The sequence below is a fragment of the Triturus cristatus genome, chromosome 2_2 (genome assembly GCF_964204655.1).
Source record: "Triturus cristatus chromosome 2_2, aTriCri1.1, whole genome shotgun sequence".
NCBI lineage: Eukaryota > Metazoa > Chordata > Amphibia > Caudata > Salamandridae > Triturus > Triturus cristatus.
The window spans coordinates 17,076,422-17,095,841 of NC_140582.1; the positions used below are offsets into that span (position 1 = coordinate 17,076,422).

General features: G+C 44.0%; 1 protein-coding gene across 1 annotated transcript in view; it reads left to right on the plus strand.

The window, feature by feature from the left end:
- The window catches only part of LOC146861759 (trypsin inhibitor ClTI-1-like), a 555,664-nt gene that overhangs the window by 267,093 nt on the left and 269,151 nt on the right, over positions 1-19,420 (plus strand). Inside the window, exon 2 of the mRNA XM_085643194.1 lies at positions 18,160-18,197. Coding sequence (XP_085499320.1) covers positions 18,160-18,197 — 38 coding nt within the window. The remainder of the gene's footprint in view (positions 1-18,159; positions 18,198-19,420) is intronic.

A 19,420-nucleotide genomic window follows, 5' to 3' on the forward strand; every position in this document is an offset into this window, starting at 1 on the left:
AAAAAAAAAATTTAAAGATGCCTTTAAATCTTGCTATTTTGTCACATTTCCCCTGTTTTCAGAGGCAGAGGTCAAGTGTCAGTTTGTATTCCTACTCGCCAGTAAGGGCGAGCAGGACCTAAAAATAGCTTGTCCTGAATTAATCTGACTCGCAAATGCGAGCGGTCAAGTGAATTTTTTTAGCCCTGTTTAGTGAAGACACGGTTGAAACGGATGTGCTCCTCAATGGCTCACTTCTTCCGTGGTACCCCACCACCTTTCGCTGTCTTGGTGTCTTCATATATCGGACGCCTAATGATTTGCTGGAGGGTAATTTGATGAGAGCGATCTCGGCTGTAAGGGCCCAAGTACAATTTTGAAAGTCACTCCCACTGAATGTTATGAGCCGCATTACCTTGCTTAAGATGATTGTCCTTCCCAAATTATTATATTATTTCTCGAATCTCCCGATCTATGTCCCGTCTAGGTCTTCCGAGAGCTGGAGCGCATGTTCCGAGACTTAATATGGAACAAAGGTAGGCCCCGAGTTGCACTGTGGAAATTATATGCCCCCACCAGTCAGGGAGGGTTGGCCGTCCCCAACATGAAGCTGTACTATATAGCGGCTCAGCTACAATGGGTGACGAAGGTGCTCAGTGGTAAGAGTGTGGAAGATACGGCGACCTTGCAACAGCCATGGACCCGACCCCAAATCTATCATTTATTCCATCCCGCTGCCAAGCCCCCACGGCCATCCCAATTACACTTAGGACTGGCGCATAAGTGCTACAGGAGGAGGTTGCACCTCACTCGCACAACAATCCCATATGCTCCGATACTACCACTCTTGGGGACGGCTAGGGGGAGGACGGGCACTTCCGAGGAGGCTCTTACACATTGGCATGCAGCGGGTATAGACACCCTGGGCGACTTATACAGGGATGGTGCACTATTAACCTTTGAGACATTGGAGGAAGACACTGGCTTGCCGGCAGGGCAATTCCTATTGCACACTTCCCTCACAAGGGCCCTTTCGACCTTCTGGGGTGACCTGACGACTGAGCCACCAACACATCTGCTACTGCAGTACTTACATGTAATGGGGGCGGGATCACATATAGTACACTGGTTGGTGATGGCTTTACTCACACACACACTGAAACCGATGATGAATCCCCGCACCCGATGGGAGGCGGACAGCGGCCAGCCTTGGACCGACAGGGAATGGGACGCTGTCCTGGCCGGTTCTTCATATATACCGAGAAGCTCTAAATTTAAACTTATACAAACGTATATTATACAGAGAGCGTACCTTTCACCCGACAACATAAATAGATATTTCAACATCGCCACTTCTGCGTGCCCACGCTGTCGGCAGCTTAACTCGGATCTACTCCACATGCTATAGTCCTGCACCTCCCTCCAACTTTATTGGTAGGAAGTAGTCACAGCCCTTGCACTCTGCACGGTAATCTACCATTACTTCGTGGCCACTACTACGACTTACCTTTACTACGCATTTTTTACTTAGCAGATTCTTTTACTTCGCATGCTTTAAGTCGCATTCTTCTACTTCGCATATACCGTTACTTAGCATATACGGTTACTTAGCAAAGTCAATTACTTTGTTGACTATTCACATCATTGTTTGGAAAAGGAGGCGCTTCCGTTTCCAAACAACGACGTGCAGCTCTGACGACACCTGAAGCAGGAGAAGAGAGGAAGCACGGTGAAGCGAGGGATCACAAGGAGAGAGAGGTAAGTGGGGCAGTGTAGTTTTTGGGGTCGTGCTGGGGGTTGTCTTAGGTTTTAGGTTTGTGTTTATGAAGTGTAGAGTAGTGTATTTGGGTTTAGGGTAGTGGTCGTACAGGGGGTTGTCTTTTAGGTTGTAGGGTTGTGTTTATGTAGTGTAGAGTAGTGCATTTGGATTTAGGGTAGTGTTGTGTTTGTGTGGTGTAGGGTAATCTTTAGGGTAGTGTAGTGGTGTTTGGGTAGTGTAGGGTAATGTAGTGTATGAGGGTAAGGGTAAAAGAGTCAAAAATGCATAGAATTTGTATACTTAGTAATATACTGCGAAGTAAATGCATATTTAGTACTTTTAAATGTATTTGCGAACTAAAAGCATGCGCAGTTAAATCTTGCGTAGTAATGGTATTTGCGATAAAACATTGTAGTAAAAACTTGCGAAGTAAAGGTCTGCTAAGTAACATCATATATTCCTCTGCTCGGACACATCCCTGCCGCTCACATGGGAAATTTGTATATTAGGGATCTATGCCAGGTCCAAGAAGAACAGAGTCACGTCACGATTTTGCGACCTGGGGTTGATGGTAGCGAAACGCTTAATCACAAAGCGGTGGAAGCACACCGACCCCCCCCAGAGACAATCAGCTGGAAAAGATCACTCACGATATGGGCGCAGGCGGAAAGTACAACACTACACAGAGAGTAAACAGCGGGGCTCCGCAAATACACCTTAGCCCAATACTGGGACACATTACTCATAGCCTTCAAGACCGACTAGGAGGACGTTGATGCCCAGCCTGCTAACATGTAACTCGTACACTAGGGATCCCGAGCTACAAGAGGTGTGGTATTTGTAGACAGCATCACGAATCATTGTGTAATCCACCTGTGGCCCAAGCCCGCTATGGGAGATTCCCCTAGCCCCTGACCAGCCACTTACACGGCAGAGACTTTTAACACTCACGTGTGTCTAGGTCCTACCCTTGCCAGCCACCATATTGACATGTAAAAGATGCACATTTCCATGCCCAGTCATGCTATGTATATTCTATTTGTTCTTTCTTGATGGCAGTTTCTTTATTATGTTGTTGGATTTTTGCAGTTTGGATGATATGTCTTATTGGCACATTCCTTTTATCCTATTCCCCTTTTCTCTACGCAACCCCCTCAGTGAAGTACTAAAACGGCCATGCATTTATATCTCCTGTGTACGCTTATGCTATGTACGCCAGGTAACAACTGATTGGTTAAACCTAGCTGTGTTCGCTTATTGCACAAGTGATATTGTATGATGATTGGGAAATGCAGTGCAGCAGCATGAACAGGAAGTAGCACACGACGATTTACCAGCAATAGCCTTCTGGAGAAACATGTATGCATCACTGTGTATTGTAATTCCGCTTCTGTAATACATTGTCGATATGCACAGTATTCCTACTAATTTGCTTTGTATATGTCTGGATGATGTCTTAGATACTCCTGAACTGTTGTGCAATTTAAGGAAAAAAAAGACCAATAAAAATATTTAAACAAAAAAGAAAATAAGGCAAAGGAGCAGACTCACGAAGCCAGCCTCGATGCCGGCGTCACTAACTCGCACCTCAACGCTGGAAAAGCCTACAAACCCCTCAGAGCTAAGCACACTTCTGTACCAAAATACCATCGGCACCCAAACCATCAGCGCCGAAAAGGCCAAAGGCCACCACAAAATCAAAAGGTCAATCGGTTGAGCCTATACTGGACAAATTAGAAGAAAAACTCAACACTTGACAAAAGACTCTATATATCAGCACCGCCAGTGGAGGAGTGGTTACAAAACCACCTCCACCACCAACAGACAAGCTCCCTAAGAGGAAGAAAGCATTTGAAGAGGAGATCATCGGACCACAACCACAAAAATCTCTAAAGAGGAAGCATAAGGACAGGGATACTAGCCCCATACTATTTCCTTTACTACCACCTTCTTACACTTCAAGTCCACCTTTACCCATAATCTCTCTTCATACACCCATTATTCCTCTGCTGCCAACACCACCTGTGCCTCTATCATCACCACAACAGTCTCCTCGTGCTCATCCACAGGGATCACCCACACCATCATCCCTCCGGGAGCAGTGCACATGGGATAACACTGACCCATATGATAAACCATACTTTATAAATCCTCAGGGGGACCCTCAACATTTTAATGATGCACAGGATGACTATAATATACTTCGGGCAAACACAAGATGATGGACAGAGTGCTGACACTCTTCAGACACTCACCCCCAGTCAAGAAATCTGGGTTAAATCCATTGTGTTTTTTTGCTCACCATGCCACCCCAGTTTGGACCCAGCCATATGCAAATCAGTCTTGGCCCTGCTTCCCATAAGAACAGTCTATCACAAACTCCCAGGCTAGGTCCTCGGTGGATTGGAAGCCAGCATTGTAGGACCGCTTTTGGGGTATCACCCATCATCAGCCAGGCTAGCTTGAATCCAGTGGCACAGCCAGCAAGAGACCCACGTCTGGGCATACTCATGGCCACTTAAGGCGAACATAGCAAACACAACAAGATGATGATCCGAGTGCTGAAACTTTTCAGACACTCCCCACAGTCAAGAGATCTGGGTTGAAGCCATTGTTCTTTGCTCACCGTGCCACCCCTCTTGATTAGCCATTTGTCTAGGTATGGGAACACGTGTGTGTGTATCTCCCCCTTTCTGAGATGCGCTGCTACAACTGTGAGACATTTTGTGAAAACTCTTGGTGTAATAGTTACTCCAAATGTCAACACTTTGAACTGGTAATGTTGGCCACTTCCTTGAAAATGGAGGTAGCATTGATGGACTGGATGTATTTGAATGTGGAAATAAGTGTCCTTGAGATCTATAGTCATGAAGTCTCCTTGCTGTAGCAAAGGTATTACTTCTTAGAGCATTACCATGTGGAAGTGCTCTGACAGGATGTATTTGTTGAGTGGCTTGAGGGCTAATATAGGCCTTAAGGTGTGGAAATATGGATTTTTATGATCAGTTATGTCCCCTATCTTGGACCCCAACGGTTCCATGTACATGCTACAAGTACATGTATGTTCCCTCCAGTTCCAGTTATGAAGACGCAAACACATGTGCGTCCACCGTCAACATGTCCTCTTTCAGATCCGCCATGAATGGGCCGGATATTCGATTCCTAAGTACGAAAGGCCACCGGCTTTATATGGTTCATCTACTATATTTTACAGTCCAGGCGAGTAGGCCCTGATTCTGCCATCAAGCCTTTTTCCTGCCTTCTGCCTCTGTAAGCTCCAGTCTGAGCTCGCATCTGTATCCATGAACTTTGTCCTACTCCCTGCGCGGCTAACGGTGCCTGACTCGACCTGTCTGCCTGCCAAAAACTGTATTTCACCTTCAAGATTATCTGCTCCGCTCCTCATCCAATGCATTCCTGTCTAGTAGTTTAAATAAACATCCTTCCAGCTACCGAGCTAAGGGCCCGGCTTCCCTGTCTTCATGCAAGTAATTCATGGCCCTGTTACCATGGAAGATTTCTGCCCCTCGCATCTCATGTAGACACTTAGACGCTTGTACACACACTCACAGTCAGTATAGAATAGATTTTGTCCGAGAGCCCTTCCCTTGTGGATAACATAGTTCTTTAAACATAGGATGTTAGATATGATTTGGGATTAGGTTGACTTGACCCCCCAGACTTTTTGTCTCCACATGTAGAGCTAAATGTCAAGTCCCCTTCACCCCCTAGTTGCACGTCAATCACACGTCATGCTGCTGCGCGCGCATTTCTGCCAAGTATTTCTGCTGACATTGCGAAATCCTTTCATGGAACCACCCATTGTGACATCATACCTAATGACGTTTTTTTGTTACGCCCAGTTACGCCTCTTTTAGTTACGCATGTATGGTTTTATCTCTGTTATCAATTGTTACGCCTCCTGCATCTGTTTTACTGTAATGCCTTTTCTATAAAAATGATTACTTGTCAATAATGTATTGCCCTTCACTTCCTGAACCTCCGTGGTGATGGAATATGAAGACCACAATTCGAATTGTTCTTGGAATAAAACCCATTCCGAACCTCTAATACCACGGATTCTGCCTCTTATTTTACTGAGCTATTTTTAATAATTTTCCGCATCAAATTAAGTACCGGTAATTAAATTATTTACCACATGATTGGCGCCCGAATAGGGACACTTTCTCATCTCACGCGCCGGAGGTGCGTTGCAGGCCCGGTCTCCTGCCACAGCTGGACGGACAACAACGCGTACCCACAGGATTTCCTGTATCTCCCTCCTGCCGAGCGGGGGTAACTGAGGCTGCGATCAACACCCAGACGAGGCGGTGAGAAGTGCGAAGTATCCCGACCAGAGCCTAGCTGAGAGAGCAAGATCCGAGGTATACAGAGGCCCACCAGGTTCCGAAGTTCCGAGTCGAGTCCAGTCCGAAGTCCCGAAGTTCCGAGTCGAGTCCAGTCCGGTCCAGTCCAGTTCAGTTCCGTTCCGAGGCCTTCCGTTCCGAGCTACCCGGTGAGTACCATTGCCGGGGAGGCGTTCTGACGTGCACATAGGTTGTGCCGGTCAAGACGGGTTTGGGTACACAAATCCGGTCTGCACTGTTTCAGCAGTGTATCTGTACTGTTTAGCAGTATATCTAGTATGTCTAGTATATAATTCAGAATAATCTAGTTAAATGCCGAGTATTATGTTTAGTGACTAGTTCCTTAAATGGCCATCATTTTTGTTCATTAAATGTTAAATGTGTTAATACGTTCTGCATATTGTGGTGTGAATGACTGTTCATTATTGTGTTTTATTGTATTAAGTGTGTTCAAGATTAGGTATCAGATCAGTTCTTAAACATGCCGCTCTTTTCAAAGTTAAGACAGATCAAAACTAGAAAAGGGGTACTCGAAGAAGCTGTTCCCATTCCTCCTAGGGACACTCCAGGGTACTTCATGTATCATAAACATGGCCTAGACGCCATATTATTTCTTGATTTATGGGTAGACTACACCAAGGAATACCAGAGAATCAGAGATGGCCCGCAGCTGGGACCTGGGATGCAGATTGCATCATGAAAGTAGAGGAAGAATTATGGAAAAAGAAAGCTAGACAATCACAGAAAGATGCCATTGAATTATGGCGTAAAGAATCATATAGACGTACAGAGAAAGCACTCAGACAGGAAGAGAAAAGTAAGGAAAATTCAAATAAAGTCCGAGAAAATCTATTAATTGAAGAAGGTGCACGAGTAAAGTCAGAACAAGTAGACAGACAAAGAAATGCCCTTATGAATGGTATGTATCCTCTCCTGGCCGAAGGGTTACCTAAGGCTACTCTGGAGATACCAAAAGACTTGCCACCTCCATTGTTTCCGATAAAAGCACATCCCAAAGGGCATCCCAGAACCGCAGAAGATGTTTTCCTTTCCTCTTATTTAGACGACGCAGCTCCCGAGTATGCTAACACCGCACCACATAGACCGTCTGCCGAGGGGGTTCAACGCCAAGACCCTGCGTCTGTACCTCTGCAACAACAAATTCCGACACAAGTTCCGGCAAGCACATCTGTTTCTACAGCTGTACCCACACCTATGGTTGCTATATCACGTTCAACGAATCCTTTCACGCCCAGCACCCCAGACGGTGCTACCGGAGGTACAACAAACATTTTTTCCACGCCGCCCAGAATAAATAAACTTACCTTTCAAGAATTAGCACATCAACGTACGCCCAAACTCGTAACTCCCCACATGCTTAAGGAACTTCTTGTAGATTGTAGATATGACCCTGTGCCCGGCAAAGAGGACGAAATGCTCCTAGCATCATTACGTATCCGACGAGCTGCACTATATTTAGGGAAGCTACCAGGAATGACTGCACATTTAGAAAAAATATATCACTTTGTTCAGTCAGGGCGAGATTCTGAAAGTATTAACAGAGCCATGGAGTACCAGAAAGTGGAGATACAGGGGGAACTGTTACGTTTCCTCATAAATTGTGTGATCAGAAATCAAGACCGGCCTGGGGTAAATCCGGAAGCAATGCGAATTCTCACCACATGGAGCCAGAATATATCAGAGGGGAAACATGATAGACTATTAAGTATAGTAGCTATGTGCCGAAAGATCCGCAAAGAAATAGAACGAATACACGCAGAAAGATTAGCGGTAGACCAGCCTGAACAAAACGAGGAGGAGGAAGAATTAGAACTGCCCGCAGGACAGTTAGAAACCATGGCCTATGTAGGTAGAGGAAGATCTTGTAATAATACTAGATGCTTTACTGATCCGATACGTCCGATACGTCCAGATAATAACAGGAATTTCCAAACACCTATAATAAATATAAGGTCCCCCGAACATTCGTTCCAAGCCGCTGACAAATTACTCCGAGAACGAAGGGGTTATCATATACTCGATTCTATGGACGAACAAGAATTAGCCAGGTCAGCCGTTCACTGGGTTGACAGTCCCGGAAAATATAGTGATGATACACTAGCACACACGTTTTTGAACCTCACCCCAGATGAACAGCGTTTAGCTGGGATCTACATGATTCAACAACTCCTTATATTATATAAAAGCCAACACTCCGATCCTGGTTCCTTACCTGATATATTGACTGAATTACTCACGAATAAATGGAGAGGTTCAGGTACTGAGTTAATTAGAGAAATACTAGAATCCAGAAAGCAGTACATTCTTTTTGTATGCCCAGAACATGTCTCACTGCCTATCAAGGAAAGAACGACGTATTATATGGATAGACAGAATCCCTTACGCGAAGTACACCCAATAAAAGGTGAAGATAATGAGTTTAAACGTGTATTTGTATACGCACCCATATCTAAAATAGAATTATTAGAAATGAAGAAAGTGGTCCCCAGTCATGACAAAGATCCAGCGGGTTTCCACCGGGAAATTAAAGACATGTTGCTCATGGGAGAATATACCTATCCCGACATTATGAAAATATTAAAGGTATTAATGCCTGCTGGCATTTATGAAAAACTCAAGGAAAAAGATTGGGAGGTGGGAGACCAAAAGATAGATTGGACAGCATTGGAAAACGAAGAAAGAGCCCGAGGTCCAGGTTCAGGGCTTGGGGATAAGTCTAAAATGCTACCAGGTTTACTAGTACAGGTACTGCCACGTTTATTGACTACGAAAAAGGAAGATTGGGGTGCGATCTCAGCCTGTAAACAAAAGCAAGATGAAGACACTAGTGATTTCTATGCCCGATTCGAAAAATGTTTTGGTATAAATAGTGGAATAAAAGCAAGTAGCGAATCGTATCCACATCTGTTTGTGACAAAATTAGTTGAAAATTCCCTGCCCCAAGTGAAGAATAGAGTATTGAAATTCGAGAGTACCTGGTAAGGTAACACCCCGTCACAAATGTTACAAATGCTACAGTACCATCACAATAGAATTAGGGAGGAACAAGAACATGAACAAAGACGCATGAAAGACACGAAAATGAAAATGCTAGTCTCCCAGACAGTTCCAGCAGACGGTCATAAAAAGGGTATGACACCGTCCAGTGATTCAGCAGGTTCTGTAAAGGGGACATGCAACTATTGTAAACAGCCAGGTCATTATATACACGATTGTCCAGTCTTAAAACATAATATCGCCACAGGTAAAACACAGGAAAGACCACGGCCACCTAGACAGGATCAGAACCAACAAGGAGCCCCGCAGCATGCACAGTCCATGCCAGCTCCGCAACAGTCTATGCCAGCTCCACCACCGCAGCCTATTGCTGCCACACAAACAACGACACGACAGATGTACCAGACCGCACAGTATGACTATCCTGATTATCAACGATACTCATGAAACAGCCTAGAGAGGGAAGTTGACTTACCCCTTATCGAGGTCCCTGTAGATCAAGAGGGACCTTATGTACACAGTGAACTATTAGGCCAAGATAGAAAATTTTTACTTGATACAGGGGCAAGCCGAACAACCATAAAACGTAGTGAAGTTCCAGGGGCACCCCTCTCAGGCTCACAGAATATTTCCCTTGGCTTTTCAGGAAAACCTATCATTAATGAAGTATCACAGCCTCTTCCACTTACGATTGGACCCTTGACACGAACTACAGATTTATTGCTTACTAAATCATGTCCAGAAAACCTGTTAGGTATAAAAACATTGAAAGCTCTAGGAGCTATAATATGTTGTTCTCCGGAAGGAGTACGATTGTTTTTACGTGATTTCAAAGGACACTATGTGTCCCGAGACATGGATCACCGACTGCAGACTTTACCCACACATTTATGGGCACAAGGCCCTACAGATGTTGGTTGCATGAACATTACGCCATATCGAGTCACACTAAAGACAGGAGTGGTACTACCACGAATGCGACAATACAAGTTACCCCCAGATGCTGTAGTGGCTTTACTGCAAATCATTGACGAGCTTATTACCCAAGGAGTGGTTGTGGAAACCGACTCCAATGTATGTAATTCCCCGATAATTCCGATTCTTAAACGAACTGATCCAAAAGCCCCGCCAGTAGATCGATTGGTTATTGATCTGCGCGAACTAAACAAATGCATTGTGCCACAATTCCCTGTGGTTCCAGACATCTCGTCATTACTGACAGCCATTGATTCCAAAGCAACGTTCTTTACTGTAATTGATCTCAAGAATGCTTTTTTCAGCGTCCCAATAGATCCGGAAAGCCAATACTTGTTCGGATTTAGTTTAAATGGACGAAGTTTTAAATTCACGCGCACCTCAAGGATTCACAGAAAGCCCCAGCATCTATAGCCAAGCACTGAAACGAGAACTTGACAGTATCCACATGCCAGTTAACACTGCATTGCTTCAGTATGTCGATGATCTGTTGATCACCGCTCGAAGCGAACCTGAATGTGAAAAAGCTTCACTGACGGTTTTACAATTTTTGGCCGAAAAGGGGCACAAGGTGTCCCCTTCTAAGCTGCAATTCTGTGTCCAGCGAGTTGTTTACCTTGGGCACTCGCTGTCCAAGGAGGGAAGGCAGCTTACACCAGATCGCATCCAGTTAATTGCTAACATGCCAATACCCAAGACACAAAAGGAGGTGCGGGCTTTTATAGGCCTCACTTCATACTGTAGGCAGTGGATCCCTCAATATGCATTTCTAGCGAAACCACTCATTCAGTTGACAACACAGGAGGCGGCCACATCGACTGTCCTCCCTTGGACTCAGGAACATACACAAGCCTTTGAAAGCTTAAAGAAAGCTTTATGTCAAGCACCTGTTTTAGCAACACCATGTTATAGTAAACATTTTACACTCTTTGTTACAGAACGCGAAGGTACTGCCTTGTCAGTACTCACACAGGAACAAGCAGGATCACACAAACCATGTGCTTATTTTTCTAGTACATTAGATCCCGTAGCTCAGGCTCTGCCTGCGTGCCTGAAATCAGTGGCAGCAACAGCTTTAGCAATCAGACAAAGCGATGCCATAGTATTAGGACATCCATTGACAGTACAAGTACCACATGCAGTAGAGGTTCTTGTGAACCGAACGCAAACACAACACTTGACGATAGCAAGACTTACTGGTTACGAGTTGACATTGTTTCAGCCACACATAGAAATCAGACGTTGTAACACATTGAATCCTGCTACACTTTTGCCAGTAAACGGAACAGACCCACTAGCACATGATTGTATTGAAGTTATTACTATCACGACGAAACCCAGACAAGACTTGACAGATGTCCCATTGTCAGATCCAGACCTGACGTTGTATGTAGATGGTTCATGTATGAGAACAAGTACAGGAGAGTTAGTGGCCGCGTATGCAGTCACAACAGACACTGAAGTCATCGAAACAAACTGTATAAACACCTTGTCAGCTCAAGCAGCAGAGCTCACTGCTCTGACACAAGCCTGTATTCAAGCCACAAATAAGAAAGTCAACATATACACTGACTCACGTTATGCATTCGGAGTTGTACATGACTTCGGCGTGCTGTGGCGAGAGAGAGGTTATTTAACTTCTCACGGTGCCCACATTCAGCACGGATCCCTCATTCATGCTCTGTTAGACGCAATTCATTTACCCACTGCTATATCGATTATGAAATGCAAAGCTCATACGAAAGTTACTGATATCATTTCTCAAGGCAATGATCTAGCTGACAGAACAGCTAAACAGACTGCTCAAACTCACACATCTGACATGACAAAGACAATAGTTCTAACACCGACACATTGCATGACAGTCAAGGATCCCGCTCTTGACGTAGTTGACATACAGACACATGCTACACCAGATGAAATAAAGAAATGGACTGAATTAGGAGGGATCCAAACAGACCAAGGATGGATGACGAAGGAGAAATCTGTATGGTTTCTTCCTGACTCTATGGTTCAAGTTATCATTAACACGATACATAGTCCAGCGCATCTAGGAGAGAAAGCTATGCTAGACAGCATTCAACACATTTGGTTCAACAAACATTTACGAGCAGCAGCTAAACAAAAAGTCCGTACCTGTATGATCTGTTGTCAGTTTAATCCAGGTAAAAGCATTCCTGTAGAACAGGGTGGATTTCATCCTCCTGATCACCCTTTTGAAGTCCTCCAGATGGATTATATCCAGATGGAACGATGTCGAGGATTCAAATATGTTCTCGTAGTTGTCTGCGCTCTTTCCCGTTGGACCGAAGCCTACCCAGTTTCAGATTACACTGCCCCGACTACTGCCAAACAGTTAGTTCGAGAATTCTTCCCACGGTACGGTTTACCACGTGTTGTCTACTCAGATAACGGCCAGCCGTTCTCATCCGAACTAATGAAACACGTTTCACTTTTGCTAGGCTATCAATGGAAGTTTCACTGTGTCAGACACCCCGAGGCAGCAGGTCTCGTGGAACGACATAATCAAACTCTGAAAATTAGATTGTCCAAAATATGTAGAGAGAAAGGTGTCGATTGGGTAGTAGCCCTACCAGTTGCACTCTTTTACATGAGAATGGTAGCGCACTCTCGAACAGGGCTATCCCCTTATGAGGTGATCTTTGGCAGACCACCAAATATGTGGGGGACGCCTATACCCCGTAAAATAACTGATGTTGACTGTAATATGCTGACAGATTACCTGGCTTCCTTGATGTCTGCACTACAATCTTGTCGTTCACAGGTAGCTGCAGCCTTTCCTGACAACGCCGAGGTGAAACCCCATGACGTAGTTCCCGGGGACCTGGTGTTAGTGCGGAATTTTGACCGAAAGACTCAGCTGGATCCTAGGTGGAAATCGCCGCAACTTGTACTGCTCACCACGAGGACAGCTGTGAAGATCGAGGGTCGCAAGGGCTGGTTGCATTCAAGTCATATCAAGAAATTTCATGGACTACCGTCAGATGTAAACGTCACACCTTGTGTGTCTTCACCGATTGACTCAAAGCTCCCTTTGGTTGAACCAAGTGATAAGGAACTATACAAATTAAAATTACGGTCTAGTAAGTCAGACAATTTGATTGTTTAAGTCCTCTCCAAGGTGAATCGGTTGAATTTGTCTCTGACATGTATCCCCTAGACCTGAATAGAGAAAGAAACCGAAAAATGCAGTTGAAAAAACATGCGTACTGTAAATCACTGCGTAGTCATTGCACAGTGACGTTATTAATTTTGTTTTTCTTAAGTCTTTTAATAATTGCTGCAAGTATATTGTTGCACATATATTATCCTATTTCTAAACACGTTTACAATGTTACTGCTGAACATTCTTTTAGTGAATTACCCCCGCATGAGTTGTCCTATAGATTTGCGCTGCGCAATAACACTTTTATTAGTATGTTACATCACTCCCATCAGACTAGTAATGCTACCAATTGTTGGATATGTGGCCGACTCCCTCCCTATCAGAACTATAAGGGAATTCTGCCTCTCTTTCCATATCCGTTCACACACAATGGCTCCTGTGGAGCATGGTTTAGTCTAATCAATTCCTTAGATTCAAACTCAGTAGTTTATCAAGACAATTGGGTATGGGGAAACCTGAACCTAGTTTTACTCAAAGTCTGCTACCCTGACAAGGAGGGTCATCCCAAAAGAACAGGAACTGATCTAGAAAATGAAGTATATGGATTAGGTAATTTTACACTTAATCTCATGATCCTGAATGTTGAATCCGAAGCTGCACCAAGCTTGCCCGCTATGTCAGTATTTCCAGTTAAAGGTGAATTATGCGTAAGAAAGAATGGTTCCATACATATGGGCCATAGTAGATGCACCACTGTAATAGAATTTAGTGATCAAGGCAAGTCTACATTTAGAGCGTCTCGCCATTCCTACTTCGTATGTGGTCAGACTGCATATATACGTTTGCCTCTAGATTGGGATGGTACCTGTTACATCGGATTCCTTTTGCCACCTGTTTTCCTAGCTCCTCCTGATTATCACAGAAATACTCATTTAGTACACAGTAGAGAACGGAGAGATCTCCCAATTGTCGATTACACTGAGACGGCATGGGAAAAGTATACAGATTTTAATAAAGGTCTCTTTCCCTATATAGGTACAGTCACCAATAGTAAGTTGATACGTAGATTAACTAGGACTCTTGAAGCCGTAGTGAATGAAACTATTTCCGCCTTAGGCAACCTGACAGAGGAGCAGTCTGCGATGAGGATTGTTGTTCTTCAAAATCGTCTTGTCCTTGACGTCATCCTGGCCGATAGGGGCGGAGCTTGTAGGGTCATCGGGTCAAGTTGCTGCGTATTCATTCCAGAAAATTCGCCATCTGTATATAAAGCTATAACTCGCCTTCATAAGATCGTAAACCAGATACACCAGAATCCAGGCACTTGGACTTGGTCCGGGTGGTTCTGGAGCGTGTTGTCAGCCTGGGGATGGAGAGTCCTATCCTTCCTAGGTATTGGCCTTCTCATACTATTCAGTTGCTGCTTATGCCTACAATGTGGACCAGCGATTTGTGGTCTGTGTGCTACATCGTGTATTCCACCACCAAGATTTCATTCATCCCGGAAGAAGAAAGAAGAACAAATGATGCTATATGAACAGATCGATGGATTGATGAAGATTGATATTTCCTAAGGGCCAGTAGGGGACAAGGAGGGAATGTGGAAATATGGATTTTTATGATCAGTTATGTCCCCTATCTTGGACCCCAACGGTTCCATGTACATGCTACAAGTACATGTATGTTCCCTCCAGTTCCAGTTATGAAGACGCAAACACATGTGCGTCCACCGTCAACATGTCCTCTTTCAGATCCGCCATGAATGGGCCGGATATTCGATTCCTAAGTACGAAAGGCCACCGGCTTTATATGGTTCATCTACTATATTTTACAGTCCAGGCGAGTAGGCCCTGATTCTGCCATCAAGCCTTTTTCCTGCCTTCTGCCTCTGTAAGCTCCAGTCTGAGCTCGCATCTGTATCCATGAACTTTGTCCTACTCCCTGCGCGGCTAACGGTGCCTGACTCGACCTGTCTGCCTGCCAAAAACTGTATTTCACCTTCAAGATTATCTGCTCCGCTCCTCATCCAATGCATTCCTGTCTAGTAGTTTAAATAAACATCCTTCCAGCTACCGAGCTAAGGGCCCGGCTTCCCTGTCTTCATGCAAGTAATTCATGGCCCTGTTACCATGGAAGATTTCTGCCCCTCGCATCTCATGTAGACACTTAGACGCTTGTACACGCACTCACAGTCAGTATAGAATAGATTTTGTCCGAGAGCCCTTCCCTTGTGGATAACATAGTTCTTTAAACATAGGATGTTAGATATGATTTGGGATTAGGTTGACTTGACCCCCCAGACTTTTTGTCTCCACATGTAGAGCTAAATGTCAAGTCCCCTTCACCCCCTAGTTGCACGTCAATCACACGTCATGCTGCTGCGCGCGCATTTCTGCCAAGTATTTCTGCTGACATTGCGAAATCCTTTCATGGAACCACCCATTGTGACATCATACCTAATGACGTTTTTTTGTTACGCCCAGTTACGCCTCTTTTAGTTACGCATGTATGGTTTTATCTCTGTTATCAATTGTTACGCCTCCTGCATCTGTTTTACTGTAATGCCTTTTCTATAAAAATGATTACTTGTCAATAATGTATTGCCCTTCACTTCCTGAACCTCCGTGGTGATGGAATATGAAGACCACAATTCGAATTGTTCTTGGAATAAAACCCATTCCGAACCTCTAATACCACGGATTCTGCCTCTTATTTTACTGAGCTATTTTTAATAATTTTCCGCATCAAATTAAGTACCGGTAATTAAATTATTTACCACAAAGGTACCATCCTTCTTTGGAATTAGAAAGTAGAGTGAGTAAACCCCTTTTTCTTGGTAGTGTAGTGGGACTGGCTCTGTGGTCCCTTTTTGAATGAGAGATTGAATCTCCTTTTGAAGTAGTGAGAGATGCTTTCTTGACACAGATTGTGTGCAAGATGGGATATTGGGAGGTGGTGATGTGAGTTTTAGACAATATCCGTCTTTAATTATATAAAGGACCCACTGGTCTGATGTAATTTGTTTCCAAGGTGTGTCATAATCCTTTAGCTGCCCCTCTAATGGTGTTAAGTGGGCAGTCTTAGAGAGTCACTGTTTGGTGTAAATGGTCCCTTTGGAAGCGGATCCATGACCTTGCACCCTTTTTGCCTCTTTATTGTGACCTGCAGTATGTTCCTCGGGTGTACTGAGAGTGATACGGGCTGTGTGGTTTTTAAGCTGTGGCTGTATCTGTGGAGGTGCTTGTTTTTGATGCCCCTTGGTACTAGCCTCTCCAGAAGGAATCCCAGTGTTGGTAGGTTCATAAGTCACCCATAGCTTTTACAGTTTTGGTGTCTTTCGTTATCTTCTTCAGCATTTCATCTACCTGGGGTCCAACTTCAGGTTTGAAGCCAGAAATTCTAAGCCAGGCGTGTCGCCTAATAAATAATACTGGTGTTCACCTCCCTTGCGCTTGTAGTGGCAGTAGATAATATCCTCCCTTCTTCTACAGGTTCTGCTCCTCTCTGTTTGTATTGTTCTGGGAAATGCTGGAGTAAATCTTGCCTCTCATCCCTTTGTGCCTGTTTTATCCAGAGAGGAGGCACATTGTACTTGCTATTTGGAGGTGATTGGCTGCTTGTGCTATCACACGCTTGCCTACTGCATTGTACTTTATACTCTCTTGGTGGGGGGAGCATCACCTGTCCCTGGCAAATTGGTCTGTTTTCTGGCAGTGTGTACTACCAGAGACTCAGGAGGAACATGGCTTTTGATATACATTGGATCGAATTCGAAGGCTTATATTTTTTGTCAATCCTTTGGGTTAGGACCCTTGATATTATGGGTTGCTTAAAGATTTCTGCCATGGGTTTGCGCATGCCCTTTACCATCAGTAAAAATGTAACTGTCAGCTGTGTTTTTGATAGGGTGTCAACAAAGAAATCTTCCTCATCTTGCAGTGTGTACCTATTTGCTATATGGTAGTGTGCATCCCTACGCAACACCTCATGGTAATTTGTTGTGTGGTATGGTTGGGAGGGCTTAGATGGGTAAAGGTCAAGTTTGGCATCATAAGGAGGATCTGTATTATAGCAACACAAAAAGATGATGGACGGAATGCTGAACTTTGTCAAACATTCACCCCCAGTTCAGAGATCTTGGCCTAAATCCATCCATTTTTTAGCTCACCATGCCCATTCAGAGTGGACCTAGCCATATGCAAATCCGTCTTGACCCTGCTACACATGGGAACAGTCCTGTCCGAACTGCCAAGCCAGGTTCCTCCCTGGACCGGAAACAAGCATCCTGGGACCGGTTTCGGTATACCACCCCTCATCAGCCAGGCTAGCTTGAATCCAATGGCATAGTGAGCTTGCGACCCACCTCTGGGTATACCCGTCCCACTTGGGGCGACTACAGCAACACACAAAGATGATGGACGCAACTCAGTTGTATTTCTTTAACATGCAGAAGCATTTCACCTTCATATATTTGTGCATTGAGAAGCATTTTTAAGTGATAGTTTGCAAACATGAATTTAGAAACATTCATGCTTCCAGCCCAGTGCAACTGTTCACAGGGGTGCCGCATGTAAATGTCAGGAGGGCTACTTGCAGCCTGGCCCATACTGTGAATACATCTAGCATAGAGGAAGATTTTTGCTTTGTCACTAGGCCATGAGCTGTAGAAATGGGTCAATGCATTTACACTGTGCATTGAGGATAAATTGATACTAACCTTTATTGTTGTACTTAAATTACTGTCTTTATAGGTCGATGCCATCACACAGTTTAGATTGTATTGTAATGTGCTTGAAACAGTACTTTATAGAAACGAAAGTTTTATTGTAATTGTGATGTATATCCTAAGGTAAGTAAATACTGTATTACTAACTCACTTGCAATAAGTCATTTGCTGTACTATATTACATCAATACTTTTTCTTATAATTGTAGTGATATTATCTATAGATGAGGTCGCAGGTGGAAAACCTGTAAGTAAAACAATTTTTACTTCTACAGTTATGTTGTAAATCTATGCATTTTCCTGTTACATAACTAGTGATCGATTCATGGCATTTAAATCAGACAGACAAATGAAAACCCTGCCTTTTAAACACATATATCAGATGGAGGAAAGATGCTATTGTTCTTTCTCACCTATATGTTCCATGGGATGGCCTACGGAATGCAGTTTCCTAGATTTGTGCAAAAAAATTAAAATGCAAGGGTCCCCACAGTAGATGACATACAATTTACAAATGATTTGCATTCAGAATGTAAAGGTTCACCTGATTACCGTTTAATAATTATAGTTCGGAAGTGAAAATGATAAGGTGAAAATAAGTAGGCCATTTTGCTAAGGTGTTCCTAACGCAAACGGTCACCAGTTTCTGCTTTCGCATCACACAAGTGATGTTAAAGGTGCAACACACGTTTTTTTATCCTCTTCTGTGGTACGCAGTTTTGCAGTTAGCACCCTAGCAATTCAGTCATGTGCATGAGGACAAGGTTATATTAAAGATCTATGTTGACGGGAAATGGCCTCTAGGGCGATGTGCTGTGAGTCATCCAGGTCGTGGCAAACAGCGTGCCACAGAGTCTCCTTGTGGGGGGTGCAGATGGGTGCTGAGGGAAGGGGGGGGCGCATAGGTTGCCCTTTTAATAAACAATTGACCTCCAAATGAGCTGCAGGCATTGACTGCAATCCTCCATGCATGGGTGGTTCCTGTACTTTTACCAAAGGAAGGAAGCAGTTACCTCTGTCAGGGGTGTGGAATTTAATAAAATATCTACTTGTCCATGTGGCAGGTTGCTTCATAAATCTACATGTCACGTAACAAAATCCACTTGCCCCTTTGGTGCCATGTAGTGCAGTGACAAATTATGGCAGCAGTGTCATTATTTAAGAGCTCTGATGTAGCCTCTCTGATTATGCCAGGGCTCAAACCATAGTAGTATTTGAATACTTGCAATCCCCTTATGTTTCCACGTTTTTGCAGATCTATGTACTGGGGCTGAAGGTAGTGGTAAGCAATAATTCCAGGGTTAGAATGCCTTTTTGAGCTTGTGCAAACATACTAACTTACATGTTTTAAGGGTTTTCAACAACTCTTCTCTAATCTTGTCCCATACTGAGATATGTTGGAAATGTACTCCTGACAATGGCAGACGTAAACCTTCTTCCAGAGTTGGGAAACAAGTGGTTGGAGGGAAA